General features: G+C 39.6%; 1 protein-coding gene across 8 annotated transcripts in view; it reads right to left on the bottom strand.

Annotated features, from left to right (window-relative positions):
• LOC135496908 (rap1 GTPase-activating protein 1-like) overlaps positions 1-27,323 on the bottom strand; it is a 99,848-nt gene that overhangs the window by 71,395 nt on the left and 1,130 nt on the right. For 2 of the 8 annotated variants that reach the window (XM_064786480.1, XM_064786479.1), the window contains exon 2: positions 11,066-11,342. In XM_064786480.1, coding sequence (XP_064642550.1) covers positions 11,066-11,342 — 277 coding nt within the window. Of the gene's footprint in view, positions 1-3,992; positions 4,278-4,300; positions 4,340-11,065; positions 11,343-12,777; positions 12,818-15,673; positions 15,694-20,142; positions 20,569-24,149; positions 24,216-27,323 lie in introns of those variants that run through there. The other 6 variants (XM_064786486.1, XM_064786487.1, XM_064786481.1 and 3 more) reach the window with 5 other exon arrangements.

Below are 27,323 nucleotides of genomic sequence, written 5' to 3' on the forward strand. Positions count from 1 at the left end.
AGCAGTTGCAGTGGATCATTTTGAGGAGAGCCTCGGGAGCAAGGTCATTATCCATCATGATTGGAATGAGTGTATCCCCTTGGACTTTGGACCCAGTCAGTTGGAACCATGTCCTCACTCATGCCCATCCAGACAAGCACTTGGTAATGCACCCTAAGTGAGTGAAATCTGGTGGCAGAAGCAGTTGGTGGAAGTCGTTCAGGTGTCACAAATGCCTTGGCTCTTGAAACTTTCTTACGGAGCAAACTGTACCTAAGGGCTGCAAGAGATTCGCTTTGATTCCCATTAAACAATGAAATCATTGCTTTAGAGCCAGCACCTTCGATAGTTTTTTTGTCTCTGTCAGGGGAACAAAACACCTTTGAACATGAGCGTAACACGGTGTCTCCCTTCAGAATCTTTTCAAACACGGATTTCTTTCCAATGCCAAAGATTCTTGAAGTCGTATCACAACCCGTGAATGCGTGCAAAAACAGCAGATCAGTGCATATGTCATCACCTAATATATGTTTCAGAACACTGATGTTGTACACATGTTTTGTTTTATCACCACTTTTGTCTGAACGGAAGTACAGCTCATGGCTGTCCTCAACTGTCGCATGATACAAGAGGAGAATCAACAGGTCGGTATCTTCACCAATGAGCGTTGTAGATTTGTACCTAGACATCGAAACTGCTGCTTTTACAATGTCCACGTCTGCATCTCCCTCAGCTTGAATGACATCGCAGCCTTTCTGTCGCAAACAGTTTGCGATTAGATCAATCATAGCCTGTTTGTTTTCCACATTTGAGAGGAAGTCTTCCTTTTTTCCAACGAACTTGGTAGCATCTGATATATCGACCTTGTTTGCAGTCTTGTTAGCACCTCGTCGCTGATGAGTATTATCCTTAATTCCTGGCCCTCCGCTGTACCCATCAAATACAACTGTGGCATGTCCGTATAAATCACCAGTGAGCTTTGCATATGCCTCGGCGATCGAGCTGTATGTGGACCCTTCGGTCCATTTCGTTCTATGCAAACGTGAGCCCCCGTCTAAAACGTAGTGATCAGTGACTGGGATTGTATCGAGCACGGCATCCTCGGATTTAGGAGTGACATGGTTTCTTATAGCTTCCATCAGTTGTGCCTTGTCTGGTTAGCGCAAGCAGTGCTTTGCTTCAAATAACGATGGAGGATGAGGGCTGAGTTCATAGTCCATCACCTCACTTAGACTAAGATCTTCTCCTGACTGTGACACAACCAAGAACCTCTGAAACAACAGAGCTGGGTCGATGGTTCGATCGCCAGTTATTTTGATGGCCCGGGCAGTAGCTAATGTCTTCACTCTAGTATTTCTCTTGTGCGAATACGAAAATATAGACTGTCCTTCCATTGCTTTTACTACGCTTTTGCCAACCGTGAAAAGATCATGCACGTTCACATCTTCATTAGCATTTATCCCTGTTATAATGTTGCGCAAGGTGGCATCCCCTGTAAAGGGAGAAAAGTCTGCAAGTTTTTCTATTAGCTTTTCTCCGTCTGCTTTATCTCTGTTCATCCTTGAAGGCGTAGCCTCTTTGTGCTGTTCACTTGTTGTGTATACCATCTGGCTGAACTCTTGCATGGCATAGTTGTAGGCTGAGGTTACAGGGCGAGACATGGTCCAAAGTGTTCTTTGGTGTTCACTGAAGCCACTTCCTCTTGTTAGCCCGCCTGTGCTTTTAAGAGAACGCATGAGCGTCTGCTCTATAACAAGATCAGAGCTTAGGCCAGCCCAGTATTGGTTGCTGCGGCGTATGACATGGAAGCCATTCATAAACTTCTGATGAACAGTAGGGTTTTCAGCTTCTAAGCTGTTCATCTTCTGTAGATACAGATAACCCGACTTGAGATAGTTAGGGTGTCCAGCTGCTGCAAATATTGGCAAACAATCTGCGATGGCATGGAGGTGCATCTCCCATGACCCAGTGCGATCAGCCTCAATGAGCTCGCGTGCAACTCCCAACATTTTCTGATAGTTTATCCACAGTTTACTTGTCTTTGAATCATTGGATAGTTCACATTCTTTCGATTTGAGCTGATCAGCGATTGTTGCGATGCAATCCGACTTCAGCAACGACTCCATCTCTCGTTCACCAGTTTCCGTAAGAGCGTAGAGCGTTTCAAGCTCTTTCAAGACGTTTTCAAAACCAGGCTCGTCCTTGATGATTTTAGCCACTATCTGATGCGTAAGGCATTGATCCACAAGAAGATGTCCACGAAATGCACGTTGTACAGATTTACCATTCATCATATGCACAACCGCGTTTTCTCCATAGACTGTTTCTAGGATCTGTCTCAGCCCACTCCCATCCATTAATGTTCCTATTGCCCCCAGAAGATTCATGAAGGTATGGAAACTGCCTAGTAACAACACAACATTTCTAATCAGACAATTGTCTGGTACTTCATTTACGATCTCCGATGCCTTCCAGAAGAGCGGCTGGTCGAATGTAACGATTGGTGGAATGTTTTGCTTAGCGGCTAGGTTGCATACGTACTCCAACGTGGAGAAAATGCATGTTTTGTCGCTTGATGACCAATAACATAAACTGAGCTATTTTTAAGTCTTGGGTGTATTGCGGTCAGCATCGATTTGCAATGATGCACTTCTTCTACAACCTCATAAATAGTCTTAATGGATTCCTTGACCCCTAAAACCTATGAAAAGACACCACACAACTGTCAGTTTCGTTTAGTATGAACTGAGTTGTGGCCAAAGACATAATCTGGGGCCGTCGTGGCGGCCATCTTGGATTTCCCATTATGCAATTCTCCTACAACCTCATAAATAGGCTTAATGGATTCCTTGACCCCTAAAACCTATACCTAGGCACCAATATTTTCACTCTATGTCAAATATGAAGTGAGATATAGCCACTTTTATGATTTGGCGGCCATCTTGTTTTTGACGTCACTTTTTGACCCTTTCCCGGGCATAAATTTTTGTAAACTTTTGATATGTTGTTTACAAGACCCAATACTACAATAAACAACCATAAAACGTTTGCTTGCAATTTTTTTGAGGTTAGGCCTTATTTTTCATAAATTGACTCTACTATAAACAGATTGGACATATCAGTGTGCAACAACTCGTCTCAGGTAAATTCAAGCTGAAGGCATGTTTTTGGAATGCCACAAAAAATAGCAAAACATTCGGGGTTTTTTAATAGGAAAAGTTTTGTGCAAACTATTAACAAGTACCTGGCAGTCTGCCACTTCTCTGACTCAATATTTACACTAATTTCCATGTGTGCTAGCTAATTTGTTTGGAAGCATGTTTTTGCCAATAACTATCTTTAGATTTGAATTACAAAACAAAAGAATGCGGAGTTGAATCAGTCACTGTTTTATGGAACAGCAGCAGATTGATGGCAAGGCAAGGAAAATATTGACCTTTTAGTGTTGTGCCGAGGCAAAATCCAGCCAAAGATAACTGGATTGCAATCAACAACACTTTGATCCAACAGGTCAATGAGTTTATAAGCAGATCCACTCGTCAGCATTTTCAGCACAAAGCTGGTGACATTTAGTATGTTAGGTACATTTGTTGTTATTTTGGGTGCGGGGGGGGGGGGGGAGAGGGGCACTTCCCCTAGACATCTTAAAATCACATTTTTCATGCAGATTTATGAAGTTTTAATGGAGTTTTGGCTCCTTTGGGACAAAAATTGTTGGGAGTGAGCTCCTCCCAGCCTTGTTATTGAAGCGAATAAACAGAAGATTACTCACCCCCAACTGGCAATGATAAAACCGTTCTTCATGAAAGTGACAACACACTAGCAGTAGGCCTACTTGCAGGCAGGCTACCTTTGAATGTCATTATCATGAAACTAAGTACAGACATGGTAGGATCCCTCTACACCACAATATTATGGGCTTACTGAAATATTGTTGATATGCTGGATCAAAATGTTAGTCTAGCCTAGCTAATCCTATCAACAATTTGCCCTCAGGGGCTATATAGCCTCACCCTTTCCTTCTCTCTAACAACTCCCACAACTCAGTCAGTGCTCCAATACAATTCTGGCCAAGTAACATGCCTTGTTGCAGGCAACATTAGTTAGCAACCATCTGGCTTACAAAATGCAATAGCACTATCAAGAGTCCATTTCAAATGTGACTATACGTATCTGCAAAGATTTCTTACTGATAGTAGCAAGTGAAACTTTGGTTTGAAATTTGTTTGCAACCGATGAATTTAGATGTAAAAGTCATAAAACTGTGATATTCCTTCCATATCATTTGATCAGTGACACAAATCCTACATAATGTATCCACCTTAAATGAAAGCACTTGAAATAATCCAAGAGCGAAAGTTCAAGCTGTTGTGACAACTCTGTGTGCCTCCTCAGCAAATCCTCCACATTTCAAAGATGAATTCAAAATGAACCTAAAGGCTCCCGGAAAATAGATAGTTGTGGAATATGCATCTATCCCATGGAGCGAATCACGTGTTGAACATTAACCAAGTGATGAAAGTTGGGCCAGGGATGTTCATTGCCTGCATGTTCACTATAGGCCGTCCTGAAATTGGTGGATGGGTGGTCATAATCAGACTTCGATCAGAAAGCGGTTAGAAGCTTCTTGCGCCTGGACTATAGGTCGTCCTGAAACTGCATGGTTGACTGGTTGATCCACAATCCAGGACAAGAAGTTTGCAAATCTAACTTAACCCTTTGCTGCATCAGCCACTTTCGGTTGGCACCATCTTGTGCTGACAGTGAATATCAATACTGAACATTCAAGCTTACTTTCATCGGAACGTAAGAAACTTTTCAAAGTATCGCAATCTTTACTATCAGGATGAAACTATATATCCATGAGTTAGGGATGCTTAGAGGGTGTGCCGTAGTGGGAGTGCAACCAAGTGCTGGTGAATTGAAATTTCAGTGTGCATGTCATGCTATGCATGTCACCCACACGTAATGAGGCCATGTACAGGACGTGCTATGCATGTCCCCCGTATCGAAAGGGTTAAACAAACTCCTTTCATTGTGAAACATCCAGTTGAATGGTTCATGATGCTTTTAAAAATGTCACAAATGATGAAACAAACACTATGTTACAAAGCACCAACGATTTTTCCCATAAAAACATCACTCCTCTATCGGTAATCAAGAAATGCCGTTATTTGCCAAGACTTGACATCCTGGTGAAAATTGCCATTATTTTCCAATCATTTCATCATTGTGTCTGTCATGCACATTAGCTGTTTACACAGAATCGCTAATTTCCTGTCTATTATTTTGAGCATCTGCTCACAAAAAATTACAAACACTAAATCGATGGCAAACTGTTGCTATTTAATGAATCTCCAAATGATACATGGACCTGGCACTTTCATGTAACATTGTGTAATGCACATGGCTGTATAGCTTGTGCTGCGCCTGTCCAGATATGGAAACTCACCAATATGGATGGTGCCCATATGGATATGGCACTTTCATGTAACATTGTGTAATGCACATGGCTGTATAGCTTGTGCTGCGCCTGTCCAGATATGGATACTCACCAATATGGATGGTGCCCATATGGATAGTGTGATTTGTCAAGAATTTACTAAGTAATATTTCCAAGTAACACAATAAGAGTACTCATTGGTCTCCTCAGTCTTCATCAACAAACTATCAAAAGTCAATGAATGGGACAAAGTGGACTTGAATTATTGGACATCATAGCCACAATTATGTAAATCTTTCACAAACTTTTGGCAGGCCAGAAAGACCCTTGGATCCACCCTGCAAGATGGACATGGTTTTGTGGGGACACCATACACTTCCTGTCAAAATTTGTTGTACTGAATGACTTTTCTGTTTCATTCATGCTTTTGCTAATGTTGCCCAAAAAACAAAGTTGATCACAGAATAACTGCACTTTAATTTTTTGCTAGAAGATTGATACTAGAATGAAATGGTCCAAGGACCTTATGCTCACCTCGGGTAATGTGATGCATGTCATTTGCAGTGGATATGGGGAGAACAGTTTCTGGCTAGTTTCACCAGTTTTGATTCCATTAATAATATCAGAAAGAAAATTACCAGTACCATCTAAGTATAGCATTTTGGTTATAAAGTTGACTGAATTTCAGGGTTATTGAAGAGTGTACATGTCACATGGAAATTGGTTGATATCAGTTCAACAGTTTAGGAGTAATAGGACTTCGTTGAATTTCCAAGATGGCAGCCTTGCGGCCATATTTGAAGTCCGAGCGGGAAAAAATTTGTGGAAGAATAGAGGGTCGCTAGATATATGTCCTCACAAATTTAGAACCTTCTTGCTCAAATAGAAATGAAACGTGCCACCTATCGGTGATTTAGTGAACTTTGACCTCTGTGACCTTGAAAGAAGGTCAAATCAAAAACCCGGGTGATATGTCATTTAACCTTATTAGATACACCCACCATAAAAAATTTGTCACTCTTCGTACAACCACTAGCTTCAATGAAAAGGCCAGGGGCCATTGCGCTCACCATATAGATATTTGGAGGTCAAGAATTCATGCTCTATAGTATAGAGCCAAATGCAAATAGAGCAAGATGCAAAAATCTTGATGGTCAAGATGCAATAATGATGACATATTCCTCCTTTGAGAAAAATAATCTAATCATCATCCATGACAAGTAGTTTTATTAAAAGAAGAAAGGCATTGTAAGTACAAGAATTAGAATAGTGACATTATCATAGGTAAATAAGGAAATGCAATAATGCGAGCATCAAGGATCTGGGCATGATTTACGGCCGCCCAGACTGATACTGTGAAAGAGACAGAATTTCATTTCTCCATTGATTCCTCTTGATGCTGTCACCAGACAAAGTAAAGAAGACAGAGGTAGATTGATATTCTTCATCTTCATTGTTCACTGCTATAATAGACTCGACATTCATTTCGTTAGATAATATGATGTAAAGAACTTCGGTTCAGGACCAGCACATCAGATGCCGCTTGTGTAGTTGACATTGTTTCAAAGAGAGGATTGGCGCAGTCAATGGGACCCCCTGTTCAACAACGTAGAATAGCGTCATTGGGCACTGAATGGTTGGGTGTAATAGACGTAGATATATCTACAGGGAGGCCAAGAATTATTTTCCTTTGGACAATAGAATTCTATTGTGTATTCATTGTGTGAGGGAAAATAATTCTGGGCCACCATGTACATCTATATACACGCAAGGTGTTAACATTCAGTGTCGATTCAGCTTTTGAACCTGATATCCTTGCTCCTTACGAAGATGCCCCCTTACTATTCCACACATGACACACTTGTAGAAACTATCTCGACTGTCCTAAATACATTCTACTCTTTAGTAAGCATGTAATTAAGTCAAGAATCAAATCGGACCAAAATTCATTGTCAAAGGTCACCTGACCTGAGGGGTCCTGTGTAGAAAGTTTCAAGTTCATAGCTCCAGCGGTTAAGAAACATGCCACTGTTTTTGAAACAGGATATAGACAATGACGACGATGACAACGGACACAGCGGTGTTGTGTAGACAGTGAGCCAATGAGTACAAAATGACATAATAAGGATTTGCTAGTGGCCAAGTTTTAATTAATTCATCATAAGATTGGGACAATCACAAGAAAGTCAGATGGAAATATCACTCAAGAAACCTTTATGACAATGAGACCGCAATTTTGCCTCTGAGTAGCGATCACCCAGGGGTACATGTGTACCAAGTTAGAGTTCAACAGCTTCAGCAGTCACAAAACGTGCCACTATTGTCCAGTATTAGGCAAGTAATCGCATATTTTCACTTTTAATGTTTGGCCTCCTATTGGATAAACCGTGAATTGTATTGCGCCAAGTTTCGGTCTCTTGAGTGGGGGTCACCCAGGGGTACATTTGTACAAAGTTTAAGATCTCTGGCTAAAGTGGTTACGAAACGTGCCACCACCGACTAACGGCGTTGCTGCCGACAAACTTTGACCTCGGTGACCTTCAAAAGTAGGTAAAATCAAAAACCCGGAGGATATTTGATGTCCTATTTGTAGAAGTACCTACCATATTTTTTTCAAATTTTTCGGACCGGTAATAAGGGAGAAAACACAATTTTTCTATTTTTGACGTCTGGGCCCCTGGTGGCAAAACCATGTATCTTATGAGACCGCGATTCGGTCTCTGAGTAGCGGTCGCCTAGGGGTACATGTGTACCAAGTTATAGTTCAAAAACTTGAGCGGTTACAAAATGTGCTACCCATGTCTAACGACGACGACGACGGACACTGGTGGTAAAGGCACGGATGGTAAAGGCTCACAGGTGAGCCAAAAAGAGCACTTTGCTCAATTCATCAAACAATTGACATACCAGCATAAAATAATGTCCCATTTATGTTTTCCCAGTTGTCTTTGGCTAACACCCCGGCTATAAAATCACATGGGAATCTATCAAATGGCACTTGATGACCAATTACGCTCATCAAGTCCTTTTACATACAAAATTAGTGGCAATCCGATATCTATAATAGTCTGTTCGGGAAAAAAATTCAGACGTTTTTGTAGTTGTATTTTGTTTCTGGCAAGATAAGCAGTCGAGGACCCTAATCAAAGCCCCACCATCTTTTTAATCCTGACTCTTGCTCATTAAGTGACAAACAAGCCATCTCGACCATATTGACTCTTGACGCCATAAAGCAGTAGTGTCCATGCACCCTTTTTACTGTAACTGCATCATTTCAAGAATGTGACCATAACTTCAAAGGGTTTTAGGTGAAAGCCTTTAAAATATGACCTGTTTTTTTCATATGAATACCCCCTCTGTTTTGTTATTCTGCAGCACATCATTGCATTTTATTCCGAGGGATAGCATCAACAATATATCACACAAGAGTGAATGATGCTTTTCCCGTAGGAATCCAAACCATTATGAATCCTAATGGCTAGAAAAGATAAGTGGTAATAATATTGTAGTGGACCAGCAAATTTATATATTTGTTAATTGAATAAACTGGAACCACTCATGTACTAGTATACTTCTGTTTTCATATACAGTGGAACCCCGGTAACACGACCACTCATGGGACCGTGGTTGAATGGTCGTGTAATGGGGCTTTGAGACTGGCGATTCTTGGTCGTCATAGCGGGGTGGTCATGTTACCAGGCAGGTCGGCGACCGGGATTCCACTGTATGTATCATATTTGTTCCATAGTTGGTAATAATATTATTGCCAAGCTTCATCAAACCAAGGAAAAATTGATATCGAACATCTACACTATAGCCATCTACTTTAACGTTGCTGAACTAGACTTTGAGAGACCCAGTGGAAGGCGAAAGTGAGTTGTCCTCCATATCGTCAGAGAAGAGTGCATCTATGTTTTCATCAAGGCATCACCCATCCTCTTGAACTGTGATACTTGATGAAGTGATCCAGTGTTCTGTGTTCTGTGATCTGTCACTGATAGATGGCATCCTCCTGGGTGTCAACAAATGATGATATAAGAGATTCCTCGCATCAGATTACTTTGTCTGCACAAGTTGATATTATTCTCTTGAACACAAGCCCATCTCTCATGTGGGTGCCGCAGCATCGGCTAAAACATGTCGTTTTGCCAGAGCATCAATGCTTTACAAATCATCATGCTGCAAGTGCCTTGTGAAATGGCATTGTCCTATGTTGAAATGTAAGACACTGAGTAGGCAGGCCTATGTCCACCAGTTTCAGATTCCTGGATCCACACCTGGATGTGTGATGCAATTTCAGTTGATCATACTCTTTACACTATAGCTTCACCGACCTAAGAACTTTTCATAAATTTCGATGAAATCAACAAAAGGCATGACCACTGGATAAGTTGGTGTTGCCAACCCATTCTTTGTCCAAATTGAATATTCTGAATGGCATCGGAAGACCACGAGCATCATATCTTCTGTTTCTTGAATATTCAAACATTGTCAAACATTTCAAATATTCAAACATTGAAAGTAGAGTATACAAAGAACCTTGTAATCAACAAAACATGAAATTTAAACCAGAAGTACTGGTTGTTTAGGTTTTGAAAAAGTGAAAAGAGGACAAATTTAATAGTACAAAGATCTGCTGGCAATTTACTACCAAGTTGACCTGGGAAACACTAATTGATAAAAAAATACTCTAACCCCTACTTTGATGTTGAACTGAATGACGACTAATTTGACCAATTTGAAAAATGAAGTTGCTGCTTCCTGACTACTAATAGCTGAAGTCAACCTACTATAGTCAGAGTTAATTTTCCTAACAGAACTTTACAGTTTTTTGGCTCACAGAGGCACATTAAACATCTTCAGTCGGACTTTGTCACTGGCTTTTATTGATACAGGCCCCATATGGGCCTCTCCAGGATATCAAATGCTCATTTTTCAAAAAATACGAAGGCTTTTCCCCATCCCAAATGAGTTATTTGCATTTAATTCCTCCTCTGTAATCGGGCCACCTTTCTAACAGCAGCTGCAGTCATTAAGTGTGCTATACTGTACTACTCACAACTATACAATTAACATCACATAGCTGTCAAAGTGCATCTTATTTTCATAGAGTTATTAGCTGAGATATGTCATGGATTCTTCCACACCATATTTCCAACCTCCATAATGTGCAGAACTTGCTATCCATCAAAATAATCCAGCAATTATGCTTCAAAGAAAAGTGTAAAAACTGTCGTCTTCTACCAGACATTTGTTATTCAGTGAAATAAAACCATTAAATAAAAACGGTAGCTAACTGCCTCATTACCGAAGATTTCTACAGACACAAAGATGTACCTTTTTTATACCTTTTATATACTCTATAAAAATAAAGTAAAAAACATACTCTACACAAATCATTCTGTGAAAGTGCAGGATAGACATCATAATGGCAATAAATTCTGCGATGTCGCCTGAGAAGCAAAGGCCAGCTTTTCAAAAAATAAACTTCGCAGTTATACTTATAATCAAAATATTTGTGTTAACCCTTTTGATGCGGGTGATATGCATAGTACAATGTACACAACGTCACATGTCTCCATCTGCATAGATCACAAGATGGCAATGCATGACGGAATTTTCAAATAAAATATTAATCCTTACCTTGAGCACTTGAAGCACGTCGAATGATAAATCGCCTTCTTGACTGAGACACGATCGACACCAACATTAAATCCACATCCAGCGCACTTGTCCTGCTCAGCCATTTTGAAACTCCTCCGCCTGACCAACGGCATGGAGTTTGACCGCTTCGGCTCATTTTTTGTCCGATACATGAACGACTTCGACCGCTGGGGTTTACTGAGTCCGTTCATGTTGAGGTCTGTGCAGGTACTACCAAGGTTGTCCTCCCCACCTGAACCCTGGGTGTCAAGAGTGCCTGAAAGTAAAATGGGGAATTTTCACGCCTGTCCACCACGTTACATGTTACATTCCTTTGACTACTAATTCAAACCTCTTTTTTAACAATCTGCAAAAATTTCGGAAAAAAAAAAAAGTCATGATTTCTATAATGGTGGATTATGTATTATTTCTTTCAGTTTACCAATCAGAAAGAAACACAAAGATGTCAATGACTGCCAGCTCATTGTGCGGATATCATGATGTCACAAAATACAGAGGTTCAACGGCTTGAACCATGCCTCAAAAACTGCTCCCAGTCTCTAAGGCCATTTTGTGATATCATCCCACACGAACCATTATCTCGCTATCATATGACAATAGAGTTAATCTTGTATACATGTTCCAGATCATGAGGATGGAACTAGGTAGGAGGTGAAGCCTTGTGCTGGTGTTGCAGCTCCAGTCGCTCCCCAAGGGCTGCCAAGCCCAACATCAGTATAGTTACCATATTAAAGAAATAAATTGTAACATTTTATGGTGGTAATCTACATCCGCACCAATTTTTCTCTTCACTATTAGGCTAGAAGAAAACTTTTCTGCATGCAATACAATGCCATTCCAAAGTTCTACCCGAGTTTCTGAAAAGGTGCAATTTCCCTGTGCAGTGAAAGGTAGTCATGCAAAATCCCCTTCAATAGTGTTAAGACGGTTTCCAATCTCAATATATGGCGCTTCTTGAAAGTTTCTAGAGAGCTCACTTTCTATTATGGAGGAATTAAGCCCTTGAATTAAGCACTTTCTCTTTCAGTAGTCATGTAGCCTACAGTTAGACAGACGTGGGAGTACGATAGCAATTATACCTGTGATTCACTTGCAATGATTTACAATCATAAAAGCCACCACAGGAACCAATTGAGAATTCTTCATGACAGCCCACACGTTTCAGCAAAAAGCTTTCACGTTTGAAGCCGAGTTGATAGGATTGGGGGAAGGGGCTTTCAACCCTCATCCCAAGGGACTAGGTCGATTCCGCTGCGTCGGGTGTGTAACGGACCCCACTTGTGCCAGTGCATCCATCAAACCAGGCCTTGCCAAAAGTGGAACAAAATCTCCCCCAAGGCCACTCAAGAGGAACAAGCCATATTGTAGGTGTGTCCATGCCTTGTAGTTATTAGGCAAGGAAGGGATCTTGAATCAAAACCAAACAGATAAGATATCAGGCACTAATAGGCTAAATTTCAAACATCATTACAATGATGTTGAAATCTATACTCAGTACGCATTTACAGAATTGTAAATTTTCAAGTTCAATTTGAACAGAGTCAACCTTTAACATCCAGATCCAAGGGGACACTCCTGGCCCAGACTTCCCACGCTAAATTCAGAAAACTCTGAATTTGAGATATTAATCTGATAAAGCCCTGCTACCCATCATTTTCTCCAAGTCTTTTGCCCCTGCAATCCTCACTTACTGATATAAAACGTCGACTTCGACATTATGAATTTAACTACTCCAGTTCCGGAATTTTTAGAATATCCAATTGTCAAAGAGTGTCAAATGGATCGATCTTCTACAAGTTAGTCCCTGCCTCAACTGGTATTCAAGAGAGATTCCTGATCCACAAAGTTGCTTTTCAAAGAAAACAATGAATAAGTCAAATAAAATCCTGGTTTTGATCACGGCACTGTTCAGAAACCTTGAACATGTTGTACCCAAGTATCTGGATGACAAGTAAAATCTGCGTGTTCTACTGAACTTATCACTGCTTCATTCACCTGAGTCTGTGTCATGCCAAGTTGGCCAAGTCATCGCTACAATTATATGTACCATGAGTATAATTCTACAAAGGTGAGAACATGCCAGGTCAACTTTACTCGATGACCTAAGCATTTTACACGGGCAATTCGACAGAAATACGGGCAATTACGTTGAAATGAAGTTTTAGAATCTATGTCAAGTCAGAAAGTGCAATAATGACATATAATGACACAAAAAACCGTACATTTTCCGATACAGGATGCCAGTCAACTGAATGTGATATTGAGACTTCATTGTTTCACCCTAGGTTGAACTTGGGTATCTGTACATTGACCTGGCAAATTCAATGAGTGTGCACTTGATTCTGGAAGCCTTCGAATGGGATGGATCATGCTTAGTTTACACTGAAGCCAATGACAGGGAATTCCTAGAAGTTGTGGATGATAGTGCTTGTTCTAATGTGCATTTTCATCTCAGTAGGTCCGCCATTATTTGACTTACTCTAGTTTCGGTGATCTAAAATCGCTTCATTTATGACCATGAAATCGACAAAATGGCCTCGCTGGAACAAGACGTCATGACCATCTGACAACTGCACCCACATAATGTAAAATTTGCATGAGATGGTATGAAATTCATGTCAACCTTTATGAACCCTAGAACTTGGGTACATGCTATAGACTGTAAACTAGCATCCTAATTATCATTCCTGGAAACTTTTCCTTCTATATTTGACCCAACCTAATTTTCTATTTCCTTATTCATTTACGGCTGTTAATTAAGTAATTATCTTCTATTTGGCACTAGTAAGGCCAATAATATAGATTGATGCAGATATTGTCACAGTGGAACCTCCTTTAATGGATGCCTGTAAGCAGGATACCATGGCTAAAAGGACACTGATTTTGGTCCAAAATAGGCCACTGCTGTTCAAGTTGACCTCCCTGTTGCAGACAGTATGTGACAGTCCCACGGGTGTCCCTAAAAGAGAGGTTATACTGTATTATCATTTTAAAGTATATTTCATAGCAAGTGACACAACGTCGTATGGATTCTCGCTAATGTATAAAAGAAGAAAAGATCTTCCCCTCCAGCTGGTATCCTAAAATAGCTGTCATGCCCCGTGCCGTGCCGATAGAAAGATCAGGGGTACATCATGCCCTCTGGTCATGTCACATACATCAAGCATGCATCTGCACAACTGCCTTTATCATGTCATTATGCTATTATCTTGGATAATGTTTTCTCAGAGTGACAGGAAAAGACCTATTATTTTATCAAGGATATTTGGATGAATAAATCTCCCAGCTATCCAAACAAGTCTATGTAAATATTTGTTAGTACATGTATCTTTCAGATAAAAATCTGTTGTCAAATATGAACTGGTAAATCATATTGGACAAACCAGACATCATCTCCCTAAAAAACCTACACCAAAGACTACCTCTATTAACACAAGAGAATCTGGGAACTGTTTTAGTTTGGCCTGTGGAGAACTGGATAATAACAATGCCTTCTTTTCTGTCATCCAAGATACATGTACATTTATCTTTGCTTTGCCAGTATTTCCCCAAAGAAAACAATTCATGACCTGCTATATTCTAAACCATCGGTCCATATCATTCCAACCTAATTTCTAAAATTGTCAGCAAAAATAACATGAAACGATGTTTTCCGCAGAAAATGGTTTGCTGTCAATGACAGGAAGTTTGCAGGCGGATTCTGTTGGGAAATTATCCATTAAAGATAATGGTATAATGACATGACAAAGAATGGTCTTTCACTTTACCCGCCTATCATCACTTGGCGCTTGTTACATCACCGAACGCACATAGTTTCTTCTACCCCAGATTCTTCCCTCTGGCATATTTGTTTTAATGTCTGTTAATTTGGGCTTCAGATAACCCCCGAAAAGTGTCTTTTGAAGCATGAAACTTGATCCAGGACCCTCACATTCGAAACTGTCAACTTAAAAATATGTTACAGGACTCCTGAGATTTTGTCAAGACTTTAGTTTGACTCCTGATCAAGTAAGTCTAGCTTGAGCCCTGCGACTGTGGGGTACCAGTTTTTTAAATGCACCCCTACAATTTTTTTAATATGGCCTAGGTTTTCCCTCTCGAAAACTTCACTTCAGTCATCCTCAGAAAACCCTTAAAACCCATCATTTCATTCCTCTTCCTAATATATCGATGTCTCCGTAATAGTGAGAACACTGGTCACTGCCACAGCGACCTTTTAGCAGATTTTGAAGAACATAGACCCATGACTCCTAATTTAGTGTGAACACTTGACATATATCTCACAATAAGTAGTTCCCTTAATAAAGAAGGCTGGCATTGTATGACCTTAACAGCCCAAATGAGAGATTCAAGCAATTTTGTCAAACCATTGTCAACAGTGAAACTTTTATGTGCATTTTTACATTATTCACAAATTTCTGAAAGGAAATGCTGTGGAATACAGAATTTTATTGAAATCATAGTAACAGGGCTGTCAAGATGCAAACTTTTAATTAAATATAATAAAGATATATGTATCAGTTTACAGTTAATTGTACACCAGTTTGTGCAAGACATTACAAATTAATCAGTAAGTTTTTTGCTTACCTATTTGTCCCCGACCCTATCTGGCCAAAGGATACGGAGAAAGCGAAAAAAGATTGAAAGGTAATTCCAGGCTGTAATTGAACTTGTGAGAGAAGTATCCAAATAATAGAAATCACGCTGTTTTCAATTTATAAGCAAATTCCTCGAAAATTCCTTCAAATTGTTCTTTAGTCCCAGTCTTCCTAATTCCAAGTTAAGAACGGACAAAATTCATATAATGTTATCGAATGAACTCCCGACAGAACAATATTGCTCCAATTTTTCCAATGTTAACTTATTAGTCTATTCCTCATTCCCAATCAAAGAATGTATTAAATGATGTATTTCCGTTGCCAGCCCGTTCCATATTCCACAAAATGTGCTACCTATCCCTGTGGATAACTATGAGTGGTGATGCTATTATAACGAAATGAATAAGACCATTTAGCAGCGAATGAATAAGCAAAAACAAAGTATGGAAAGCGTGCCAATGGTATTCTGAGATTTATTCATCGATGCTGCAGTATTGAGGTCGCCTGACACCGAACACTGGTTCATATACTACTGTGTGTCAAAAAACATATCCTTACAGTTTTTTTGTACCTGAATGGAATTTAACTAGACTCCTTCATCATGTAAACACCATAAATACCAGGATGGATTTTAACAGTGTCAGATTTGAAGAACACTATCTAGCCCAAATAAATGAATGAATGATAAACAAAAGTTTGGAAAAACATTTTTGTATGAATTCTGTGATTTCCTTATCAGCACAGCTCTGAATTGTTTGTTTTTCCAACACTTTGCAGTACTACTATGTGTCAAATGAAATAAGTAATAATTTTTAATTTTTAACGGCTCTTTCAACTCTTTCATTTGTGATAAAACCTTAACTTGATTTATTTGTCATGTAAACAAGAGCAACACACATTATCATACATTTTCAGTCAGAAACAAGGAACCCATTTATAATCAAAAGTAAGACCTGTTTTATTTGACACACAGTATAACGCAACTGCTGTGCTGTCATAATGAGATCTATTTTTTCTTCGATCAGCGTTCAATGTACTCTATGTAAGAAATCAATGTAGTGATGTCAATATTGAATCCCAGCTTCTTTAACCCTTCAGAATCTATGTCATATCGTTTCCTGTCAAGGGTAGTGATACTCCTATTTGCCATATGCTACCAAAACCTGGACAGTCTAATAAGTCTTTGGTGGCTAGGGCAATACCGAACTGCTACTTTCAAGCTTATTCACTCAAGTGCCATAATATCATGACTCCATCTTTGCCAATAGAGGCCGAATTCACCATACCTTTGTGTTTATTAGATGGATTGTGTCTTCTCTTCATCCTCTACACAAGGAAGGAATCATGGTTTTTTGAAAGACACCATGGCATTAAGTCAGTGCAGTGATTTACTCAATATCACAAGTACCTTTGGCTTCCGCAGCAAGAGGGTTAAAACTGTTGGATATGATGGTCATATTGATCCCTACTTATTCAATGCAAAAAATTGTTATCACATCCAGCCAGTGTAACAGCTGTTCTTGGTATGTGCTCAAGTGGGGAGGGGGGTCTAGTCTATCGATTTTATGCGTATGACTATTTATTCTCACAGTGCTTGTGACCATGGTCGTGTCAAGGATGCACTTCTATAGTCTCAACATTTGCAATAAAGCTAACACTGATATTTGTTGATTCCTCGCACTAAATGTTGAGTGTCTTTGCCAAGGAATTTGTCAAAGCAAAAGATTACGCACATGGAAGGGAGGACGTGAGGGGTAAATGTGTAGGGTCACACATAACATTGACAGAAGATTTTATCACTGCAACGTGTGACAGAAAGATTGCTGCTCCGCGGGTTACACTGGCGATTCCTGGGTTTGATACAGGTTACACCTGACCTATTCTTGTATCAGGCACCTGAGATTAGCATGACCCCCCCCCCCGCAAACGACAGATTTTTGTTTCATAAGATAAGTATGGCAGGTCGCAGCAATAAGAATATCTCATTTGCAGTGAGGTTCGGGTTGTTCATCTGGTTATGACGTGATCACGCTACACCTTCTGATACCATGATACAATAATAGACTCGGCATAAGTCACTGAGTGTGAATCTAATTTTTCGATTATACAATGTATATCAAATCAATTGAGGAAATGAATAGTCTCGAAATCACATGCAACTGCCACCCGATCGAAATTTGCGTACTCAGTCATGTCAGTGGTCGTCGTGGCGACTTTTAGTATGATACTGTGCTTAAAATAGCGGGAGGTCGAGATGATAGATGAATAGCTATACCAAGGCAGATAGGTACAGTTGACATGGTAGCTGGTATAGGAGGGTAATAGGTACATGTAGAAGGGTGCAAGAAAGTGTACCCTTTCGCTGCGGGCGACCTTCAGAGCACATCATGTAAGAAAATATTGAGCTGAGCATCAAGATGGTACTATATTAGCTTCAGTGATAAAAAATATTGGGCAATTGTAATATAATGAACTCTAGCAAGGGTATGGTTCAGCTTTTTTCGTAGTCTTTTCAAGAATTCTGATCTGCCAACTATAAAAAGTTGATAACAAAGATAAAATGTATCCACTTTTTGCACCACCCTGTGGACATCAAGATGAAAATAATCAGCTCACTGAGAAGCTATCCATTCTTTTGTTGTCTTTCCCTGCAAACCAATGATTAGTTATTTCATTAATTTGGGATAAAAAATAAAGCCTCTTAATTCTCAGACTCATAATTAGATTTTGTGCATTGACTGTTCATCAGAAATTGATTTATTTGGTTAGCTGGTCAGGTCATCGATTATTTTTTCAGGACATGTAGACATAATTGTCACTGTATTAAAAACAATTAAATGATTCAGAAACTGCGACAGGGCTCCACCCAGATTAAAGGGGGAGTACACTGTTCATCATTCATATTCCATCGTGGGTCAGGAAAAAAGAACTGCAGTGCTATAAGTGCAGTTGTCATGCATGAAACTTGGTACATACAGCATTTATATGGGTGTCTACACAACGGCAATAATGAAATTTATATTGAGTACATATTTACGTAGTGCATGGTCGTTTGGACCGAGACGAACAGTCTCACAAAATGAGTGGTTTGTACATCATTAGATAGATGGAAATACTTGAGTTTTTCCCTAGAACTAGATGTTTATCTCGGTGGAGCTATGAAAAAGATGTGCTGTATCAATGTAGACCAATGGGCTGAGTGGTCTGGGATTCCAGGAATCTGATAAAGAGAGGCTAGTCGTGCCCCATGGTGCCAAGTCACACTCAAAATCTAGGTCCCCGCTAAACATGGCCCCTGTTATCGAACCAGGGAAAACAGACAACCTATAACTGTTTGAAAATTTGATTTGAAAAGTTTTCTCCAATCATGCGTTATTTAATTCAACCTTATCGCTAGAAGCTATCAAATTATTTGCCCCAGTAAGTTCATAGTAGCTCAAATTGTATCTACTGGCAAGTGAGTTGATTTAACCCACCTGTAAAAGTTGGGTTCAGTATAGGTTTTTTCATCCTCAGGTATGCTACCACATTGTATCAGAGACATACATTACTCACACATACGCAATGTACACAAGACTACTTTTTTTTAAAACATAAGGAATTTTTATGCCGGTCATGAAGCATTTATTTATCTGGGAAAATTTCATGCCTTATCTCTGGAAGAAAGGGTTTAAATCCATTGAGAAAAAACAAATGTACGTAAATATTGTACAGAGGAATTTTGCGCAGTGACAGAGTCCCATATTAAATGTCATGTCCCATGGTGTGACATAGCCGATGGTCACCGCCTGACAATGCTGGACTGCGATCAACGGGTGAAGACAATAGGTCAGAACCATACTGTACAGCACGCTAAGTAGGAAAATCCATTAGGTTATTGAAAAGATGGTCGAGAATAGAGAAGATGTTTTTATGGTACATTCATCAAAATCCCAGGCCAGCCTTCTAATGTGGATTGCAGCCTTAAGTTATTCCGTGTCAAAAGTCTATGGTATTTGCTGTTAGCCATTGCAGGTATACGATACTGACATATCTACATGTATCAACTGAAATGTTCATTGCTACACTACATTAACCTTTCCTGTGGCTACGTGCCTACGTTTTCTGGAACTGACAACTGCAAAATGTCAAACGAAAATCGGCAAATTTGATCGTTTACTATTGTCAGACTAAATATTGCATTCATTGATGAAATTGACAGATAGTGCACTGGTGAACTAATGTAGTGCAACTAGGGTGGTGAACTTGTTGCACTTTTTAGTTGCGATTGGGATCTCTCTCGGGCAGAAGACCAACACCCTAGGCTACAACCCTTAACAAAAAGTACGAACAACAGGCATCACAAAAATTAGAGGAGTTGTACATGTAATTAGCACGCAAAAATAGTTAATCATGTTAATTAGTTAATTATTTACATGGTTAATGGAAAAACAATCACTAAATATAATTGATACTCACCACATTTGCTGAATTTTATCCGCTGCATTGACGCCTGTGACGAATAGATGAATATATTTTCCCATGAGTCCTCTTTTTCTGGCCCAATCACGCAACAGGTAAATTTGTGCCACGCCTTCCTCCAATTCGGCATTTTGACGTTGTGTAAAATATTTTTTCACAAAAAAATATATATATATTCTGAAATTGTCTGGGCTCACTGAATATAAGGAAGCGAGGCTGTTTGGGTGTGGACAGAGTTAATTTGCCTCCTGGAAATAGTCTTTTCAACTGTGTGTCACATGCACGAGTTAGAACCTTTTTTTCCTAATATATATATAATTCAAATGAATGTACATGTATGTCCCAAAGTCACTTTCGGTGTAAACTGAGGTGTTCCTATTGTCCATTCCTGTCTTGAAGAATGACACTCATTGAAGCACAATCCTGTTTAAAATTTTGGAGGTCATGCAGCCTGAACCCGAGCAATTGAAACGCAACACCACATACTTTGATAGACACAGTCCATGCAGTAAGTCTGCCATCTGCAGTCGGCATGTATTACCGGTCAGCAGATTCAAATCCAGCAAACACATCAAATCAAATCCAATACCCCTAGAAATCCAGCAGAAGAAGAACCAACTTTCCTTGTATGGTAAATTAAGGATATTTTAACAATGATGAATCCCAATGGTACACATTTTTAGACGCTAGCGATAGTCCATCAATTGAAAACAACTAAGACAAAGACAGTAGGAGGTACTGATCAATTCTTTTAGAGACTGATTACGGAAATATACTGTGAACCAACAAATTTTTGTGCCACTTTTTTTTGCAATTGTGAAAAAAATTACAATTTTTATTTTGACAGATTTTGAAATCACTTTTGGTTTTTCAATCAAAAACATATTTTTTCAAAATTTTTATTTTCACCGAGTAGGTTTATTGCATACATGTATGAATTCGCCAAAAATAAAACGTTAGCAAAAATTTGTGGTTACAGTATTTATAACATGTTTTCACTGCATGTATCAACAATCAAACAAGAACTTGCTGAATTTTTAATCACAGGGTCCAGGAAAAATGTTTTCATGACTTTTATGCAACCTATTGAGAGAAAAACAATCAGAACAAAATTCAGAGAATGTCAATGCTGAGAACTTGACCCTAAAAAAAGACTCCTTATGCCAAATGACTGTTTGTGCATTCCCCTCCAAACCCTACGGCATGATTCGGCCCAAGGGGGAAATTTATGGGTTTTCTAATTACCCACTAGCCGGGATGGTGAGAAGTGGAAGTATCACCAAGAGGAGACATATTAGATATGTACCAGCTGGTGCAGTCGGCATTTACCCTCTGTGATTATTACCGCAGGAAACAATGCTCACTCCAAGTGGTTATATTTAGTAGTAGTTTTCTTGTCGTGGCAACTGCAAATTTTTCAGAATTTAGAACTTATGAAAAAATTTCTAAGTCCAAATTTTTTTACTAATGGGGACCAGGGTTATCACCTCAACAATTCTCAAAGGAATCGATTTCCAAAACCGGATGACCAGAATTGACCTTATCGGTGACCCAGACACATGAATACTTTGAAGTATTCAGATGTCTAATGCACAAAGGATGGCCTCGGGAGACATGACTGATGAATTGCTCAGCTTAATTTATCATCAGTTTAACAGTTCAACGGAACGCTAACCAGGGTACGACAACGACGACAGACGCCACGTCATCGCATAGCCTCTCGATGTGAGCCAAAAATGCAACCAAGATGCTCCAGCCAACAACCACAGTCTGTGCTAATGCTCCGAGTGCACACAAACAACATTATTCTGTAGAATCTTTAATCAGCCATGTTTTTGCAAACATTATCATGACTTTTACGCAACCCACAGACTGCAAGACGGATAGAATTATCACCCAAGGCATGAGAATAACTCGTTGATTTTTCTGGATTATTGAGCAGACAGAGCCAGAATAAACAATGCCTGAAGGAAGGTTGCAGAGGTCAAGAATGTTATGTTTACTTTCCTCAGTTAAAGCCAATAATCCTTCAGGAATTGAAGCTGCAGTTGTTTGAACAAAATTTCCAGAAATCACCACAAATGCCACATCACAAATGGCTCCTTTCCATCGAGAGCCCAGACCAGTGCCCGACCAAGGTGTGCTGAGTTACATGAACATGTACAATCCTGGTCAAATTTTCGTTTGGCAAATATTGAACCCATCCCAAACAGTATAAAATGTGAAAACAGCATATCCGTGGCAACGTGGTTAACCAAGCTTAAGGTAAAGTTCGGCTCTTGGAGCTATAGCACCTTTTAGTGTACAATATTTGAAACAACTAGCTTCTCATTTTGTACATTATTTACTTTCGACCAAGAGTGTCCGCGTACATATGTCATTATTTTGCCGAGCCCATACCTCACATATTGCCTCATTTCGAATGACAGCTTGAAAGGTAAAAACCAATTTGAAAAGATATAATGCTTTGGGTTTTTTTGGGCTATACGAATATTCAACATGCACATTCAATGGTATCTTTGAAAGTTATCAGGAATGCAACATCAATATTTTCTGGTTGTTGGCTATGAAAATACAACAAAATATGCTTTTTTGTTCCTTATACTCACTGACTGTATATTCGCATGAATTTGGTTTTAAAGGCAACCATTGCAATTGCACGTGCTGCTAACCTTTCACCTGTAATATTCAGATATAAGGATTCTGTGTGACACATAGTCACATAGGGGATAGTCAATAGAGCAGACACAAAAATGCAAATTCAACTATTTCTCATGTGAAAATAGTACGAATTGAAGATATTTTTTTCTCTGTTTTTCAGCTCTTACACCTACAATTTTACTAACCTTTGAGTATTATTGGCTATAGCCCCTTTCTCAGACAACCTGGATCCAGTCCTGAATAAACACTGCTGCTTTCGTGTTGCTTTGATTGAACCACTGACAGCTCAAAAATCCTCATCACGAACTAGAGGTAAATCCGAACAGGAACCATTTCCTTAATCAAGGCTATTCAATGTATCCAAAATCTTCCTACCTCGAAGAGAAAGCGATTTAATTTGGTCTATCACCCTTGGAATACTTATTTACATACTCATTAATCCTCTGAGGAAACCTAATGGCATGAAATCTGTAGGTATGCCAAATTTGAGACAGTATATTCCTAGGCCTGCAGGTTATCAGAAAACCATCATCTCCTCACAGATAATGTTGCGTAATGGACAATCTAAACACTCCATACTCTCAAAGAAAACCATTGCTAGCCAATCCACCAGTGATGACTTACAAGGTTAACACTTGCAATACATGTACCTAAGTCTTCACGGAACAGTACTGTCTTTCAGTAACCTTCTTTGCTGCATGCATGACAATGTAGCAGTAGCCATTTCAGCAAAAAGTATACCGAAATCTGATTGTAAAGCTTACTAGTAATCCGAATGCCATTTGTCTTAAGCGCCCACTAACAAACAAGTCAAATTACAATGACCTGGGATTTAAATCGCTCGCGACAATAATCGCTAGTTTGTAGTGGTCATCGCTCTGCGAGTCAATATCAAACCCAGATGACCGGTTTTACTTGCAGACAAGCAATTCTTTTGTCGCACAGGAAATAAGGGGGCCACCCTCTATGACCTCAATAGCCCTTTCAGAGAAAGTTCAGTGCTATCAAATGTGATGATGACAGCGCATGACAATGATAAGAACCGTGTTTACTACAAATTCACCTCACTAGACTATCGGAACAATATCTGAGACTGTTTTGACGGCGGATATTGATCAAAACCACTCTTGAAGGAAATATTATCGATGTACTCCACCGCCAATGACAATATGAGTCAACCCTAAACCAATTATTGGGCAGCCCATTGCGGAAGTTATCGGATTTTAGTTGTGCCGATGAATGCATATACTACAGTGTACAAGTGTACTAGATGCAAAATTAACCCTTGTGATCCATGAATAAAATAGGATGTCATCCAACCTACGAAAGCTCCCTGAACTAACCTATTCACATGCATCCTCGAATACCAGAGTCAGTCGTATCCTCCTCCCCTCGCACACGTAAGCTTGGTCGTTTACGCCGAGTGTAGGCATAGGCATTTTACGATTGATTTGCAACATTTTGCAGTGACTTTGATTGCCAAGAAACTCGAGAAACCTTCAAATTCAGTATGAAGCCAATGAACAACAAACCTCCAAATGAGACTTTCCAACAATGTTATATACCAATTTGAGAACACATCTTGCATACAATAGTCTTCATTAACTAGAGATCCAGTGTAACATCCACATAACCATTATATGCATCAGAATACTGTGGAAAATGTCCACAACAAAATCTCCCAAGGGAACCACAGCACAATCCATATGATTATTTGATGCTGTTATCGATATCGCCCATCGGGTTTCAGCTCAGAATGTAACGGTCCTCTAAAACAATTAGCTGATGGATTAGTAAATCAGTCCTTCGAATGAGATATAAAACCAAGGTTCCTTGTATCTGGTGTTGAGGCCAGAGTAAGCAAACGACCCCTCGAAGCAGTGCCAAATGAGAAACTGAGTCGCTTGTGTTGGACTCTACCTCTGGTCGAAGACTGAGTCACTCGGCCAATAAACCCAACGGGCCCATATCAGTAGTGGCACATAAAAACACTCATTCTGTCTTGGAGGAGGAAAACACCTTGGTAACACCTCAAATCCAAGTCCAGTGCAAATGTTGAAGAAGTTGAAGAAGAAGAGGATGGACAAGTGAACTCGGCAGTGATTCTCCAAGAAACTGGCAAGAGTGCAATATAAAACGGCACGAAGAAAGTGACCTTCGATAGACATCATACCCATATCAAATCAAAAAAGTCTGGACACAGCCAGCCCACAAAATCAAGCTACATTCGATTGAGATCTTTTTCACACCACCTAGTAGTAGGGTTCGATGTGGATCAGTTGGAGATGTGGAATAGTTTTCGTCAACTAGATGCAATCCAGTGCCGTTCTAGAGACAGTAAATGCAACACTAAACACAGAAAACTCCACACCCCAAGGTTACTGTGATATCCAAAAGAAGCCAGTTAACCTGAAAACATTTTTTTATCCAGAATGTGTTGCAGAATTCAATTTCCAAAATATCCAAAGTTTGTATCAAAGAACTTTGTAACACAAGGGCATGAAACACAACTAAACCATAAGATCCTGAGCAGTTGTATGAGTCTCTATACAGACAGAAGACACGGTGACCATATTAGCAATATATTCTTCATGAATTGCTATTCTCATCATAGTAGCTGCTATTTAAATCTGGTATTTCATAAACTGGCCTCATCAGTGTGGTTTATATTGAAATGTCTTTCAAAACTTAGTATGAATCACCCAATATAGTGGCGCTCTTGACTTGCAGAAGAAGAGCTGGAGATTAACCTTTTGAGAAAAAGAAGAAACACAGAGAAAACTGAGAAGAGATGGAGCTTAAAGCTTACGGCTAAAGCCTACATTAAAGGTACTCCATTCGTAAGTGTAACGGAGTTCGGAGTCCGGGTCAGCAGACAGGACTAAAATCTTATAGGGACAACTTGGGTTGGGTAGTTACCTGCACAGGAGGATAATGACTTTTCAATTATCCTGTGTGGAGAAGTCACGGTTCTGCTGTAGAAGCAATTTTTGCAGGAAAAACCAACATATCTCATGCCCAAGCTGCCCCTTTAAGGGTCTAGATGACATTATATACATTACGTCAAGAATTAATTAAGGCTAGTCCTTATTAATTTATTAATTAACTCATAACTTGAGAATTAAAAGCAGATATAAACAAATTGCTGTCCTTTCACCATCATTTTTTGCTATTGGAATTGCAGAATGTCAAATGCAGCACTCTTCCGAATATCCGTGGGTATTATGGAATTCTGCATAGGAAGAGATACAAGCTAGATATACCACTGACACCAGATTTATAATCCCAAGAGAATCTTATATGGCCTCTAAATGAATTGCTAGCTTATCACCATTCCTGCTATTGAAATTGCAGAATCACGTCAAATACAAACACTAGTCTTTTCAAAATATCCAAGAATATTGCAGAATTAAGCACTGTGGGATACGATAATACACAACACAGATCAAGAGAGCACACACCTCTGCAGAGACAGAACTCCTCAGATCAGTTGAGAATCCCAAGAGAAGTGTACTCTTAATGAATTGCTAGCCAATCCCTATCAATTGCTGCTATTGAAATCTCATCTTTCGAAAGCTGCCTCATCCAGAGTGGTTAATGTTGAAATGTTGTCTTTCAAAACCAAGTCTGAATCACCCCGTGAAGTGGTGATCTTAACATGCACAAGAAACAGCAATTCAACCAGAAATTGACTTTTAACCCTTGCTGGAAAGAAGAAACCCCAACATGCCTATTTTTGAAAGGAGTATGATGGCAATTGGTGTACGCACAAAAACTAGTAAAAACCCCACATCCTTACAGGTTTAAACTTTCTAGACTCAATGGTGAGCAATTGTGCCACCATTGTTGACAGAAGGATGGACGGATGGATGAAGGAATGGACGGACGGATTGACCCTGGACAGCGGTCGGCGGACGGACCGAAGATGGACAGACGATGGACGACGGACAGACGACTGTCAGACAATTGACAACGGACGGAAGACGAACGACGGACAGAAGACTGTCAGACAATGGAAGACGGACGGACGACGAATGACGGACGGACGACGAATGACGGACGGACAACGGATGACGGACGGATTACAGAGGACGGATGACAGACATAAGCTCCCGCAGGTGAGCTAAAAATTGCCTGTTTGCCATGGTCATCGCAGATGCCTGTGACAAGAATCAGTGATCAAAGCAACCTGCGATCAGCATCAATCACAATGTTCAAAGGTTTTACCAGAGGAGTTATATCTGTGTTCATTGGCAAACTTGGCACTTACGATATTCAAATATCAGTCTACACACTGAAATTTTTATTTCGTGAATATAACACAATCAATTAAATCTTTTCAAATTCAAGTTCAATTTAAAATTTTTGGAACGAAAGCAGTGGACCTTTATGAGGTGACAAGCGTCTTTAAACAATCGATTTTATCAAACACGGATCTCCCAACCTTGAGGAGTGTAACTGTAGGATTTACATAAAATTTGCATAGGTTCCATTTGCCTGTAAATTGATGGGCAACA

This window comes from Lineus longissimus, chromosome 12 (assembly GCF_910592395.1).
Source record: "Lineus longissimus chromosome 12, tnLinLong1.2, whole genome shotgun sequence".
NCBI classification, from domain to species: domain Eukaryota; kingdom Metazoa; phylum Nemertea; class Pilidiophora; order Heteronemertea; family Lineidae; genus Lineus; species Lineus longissimus.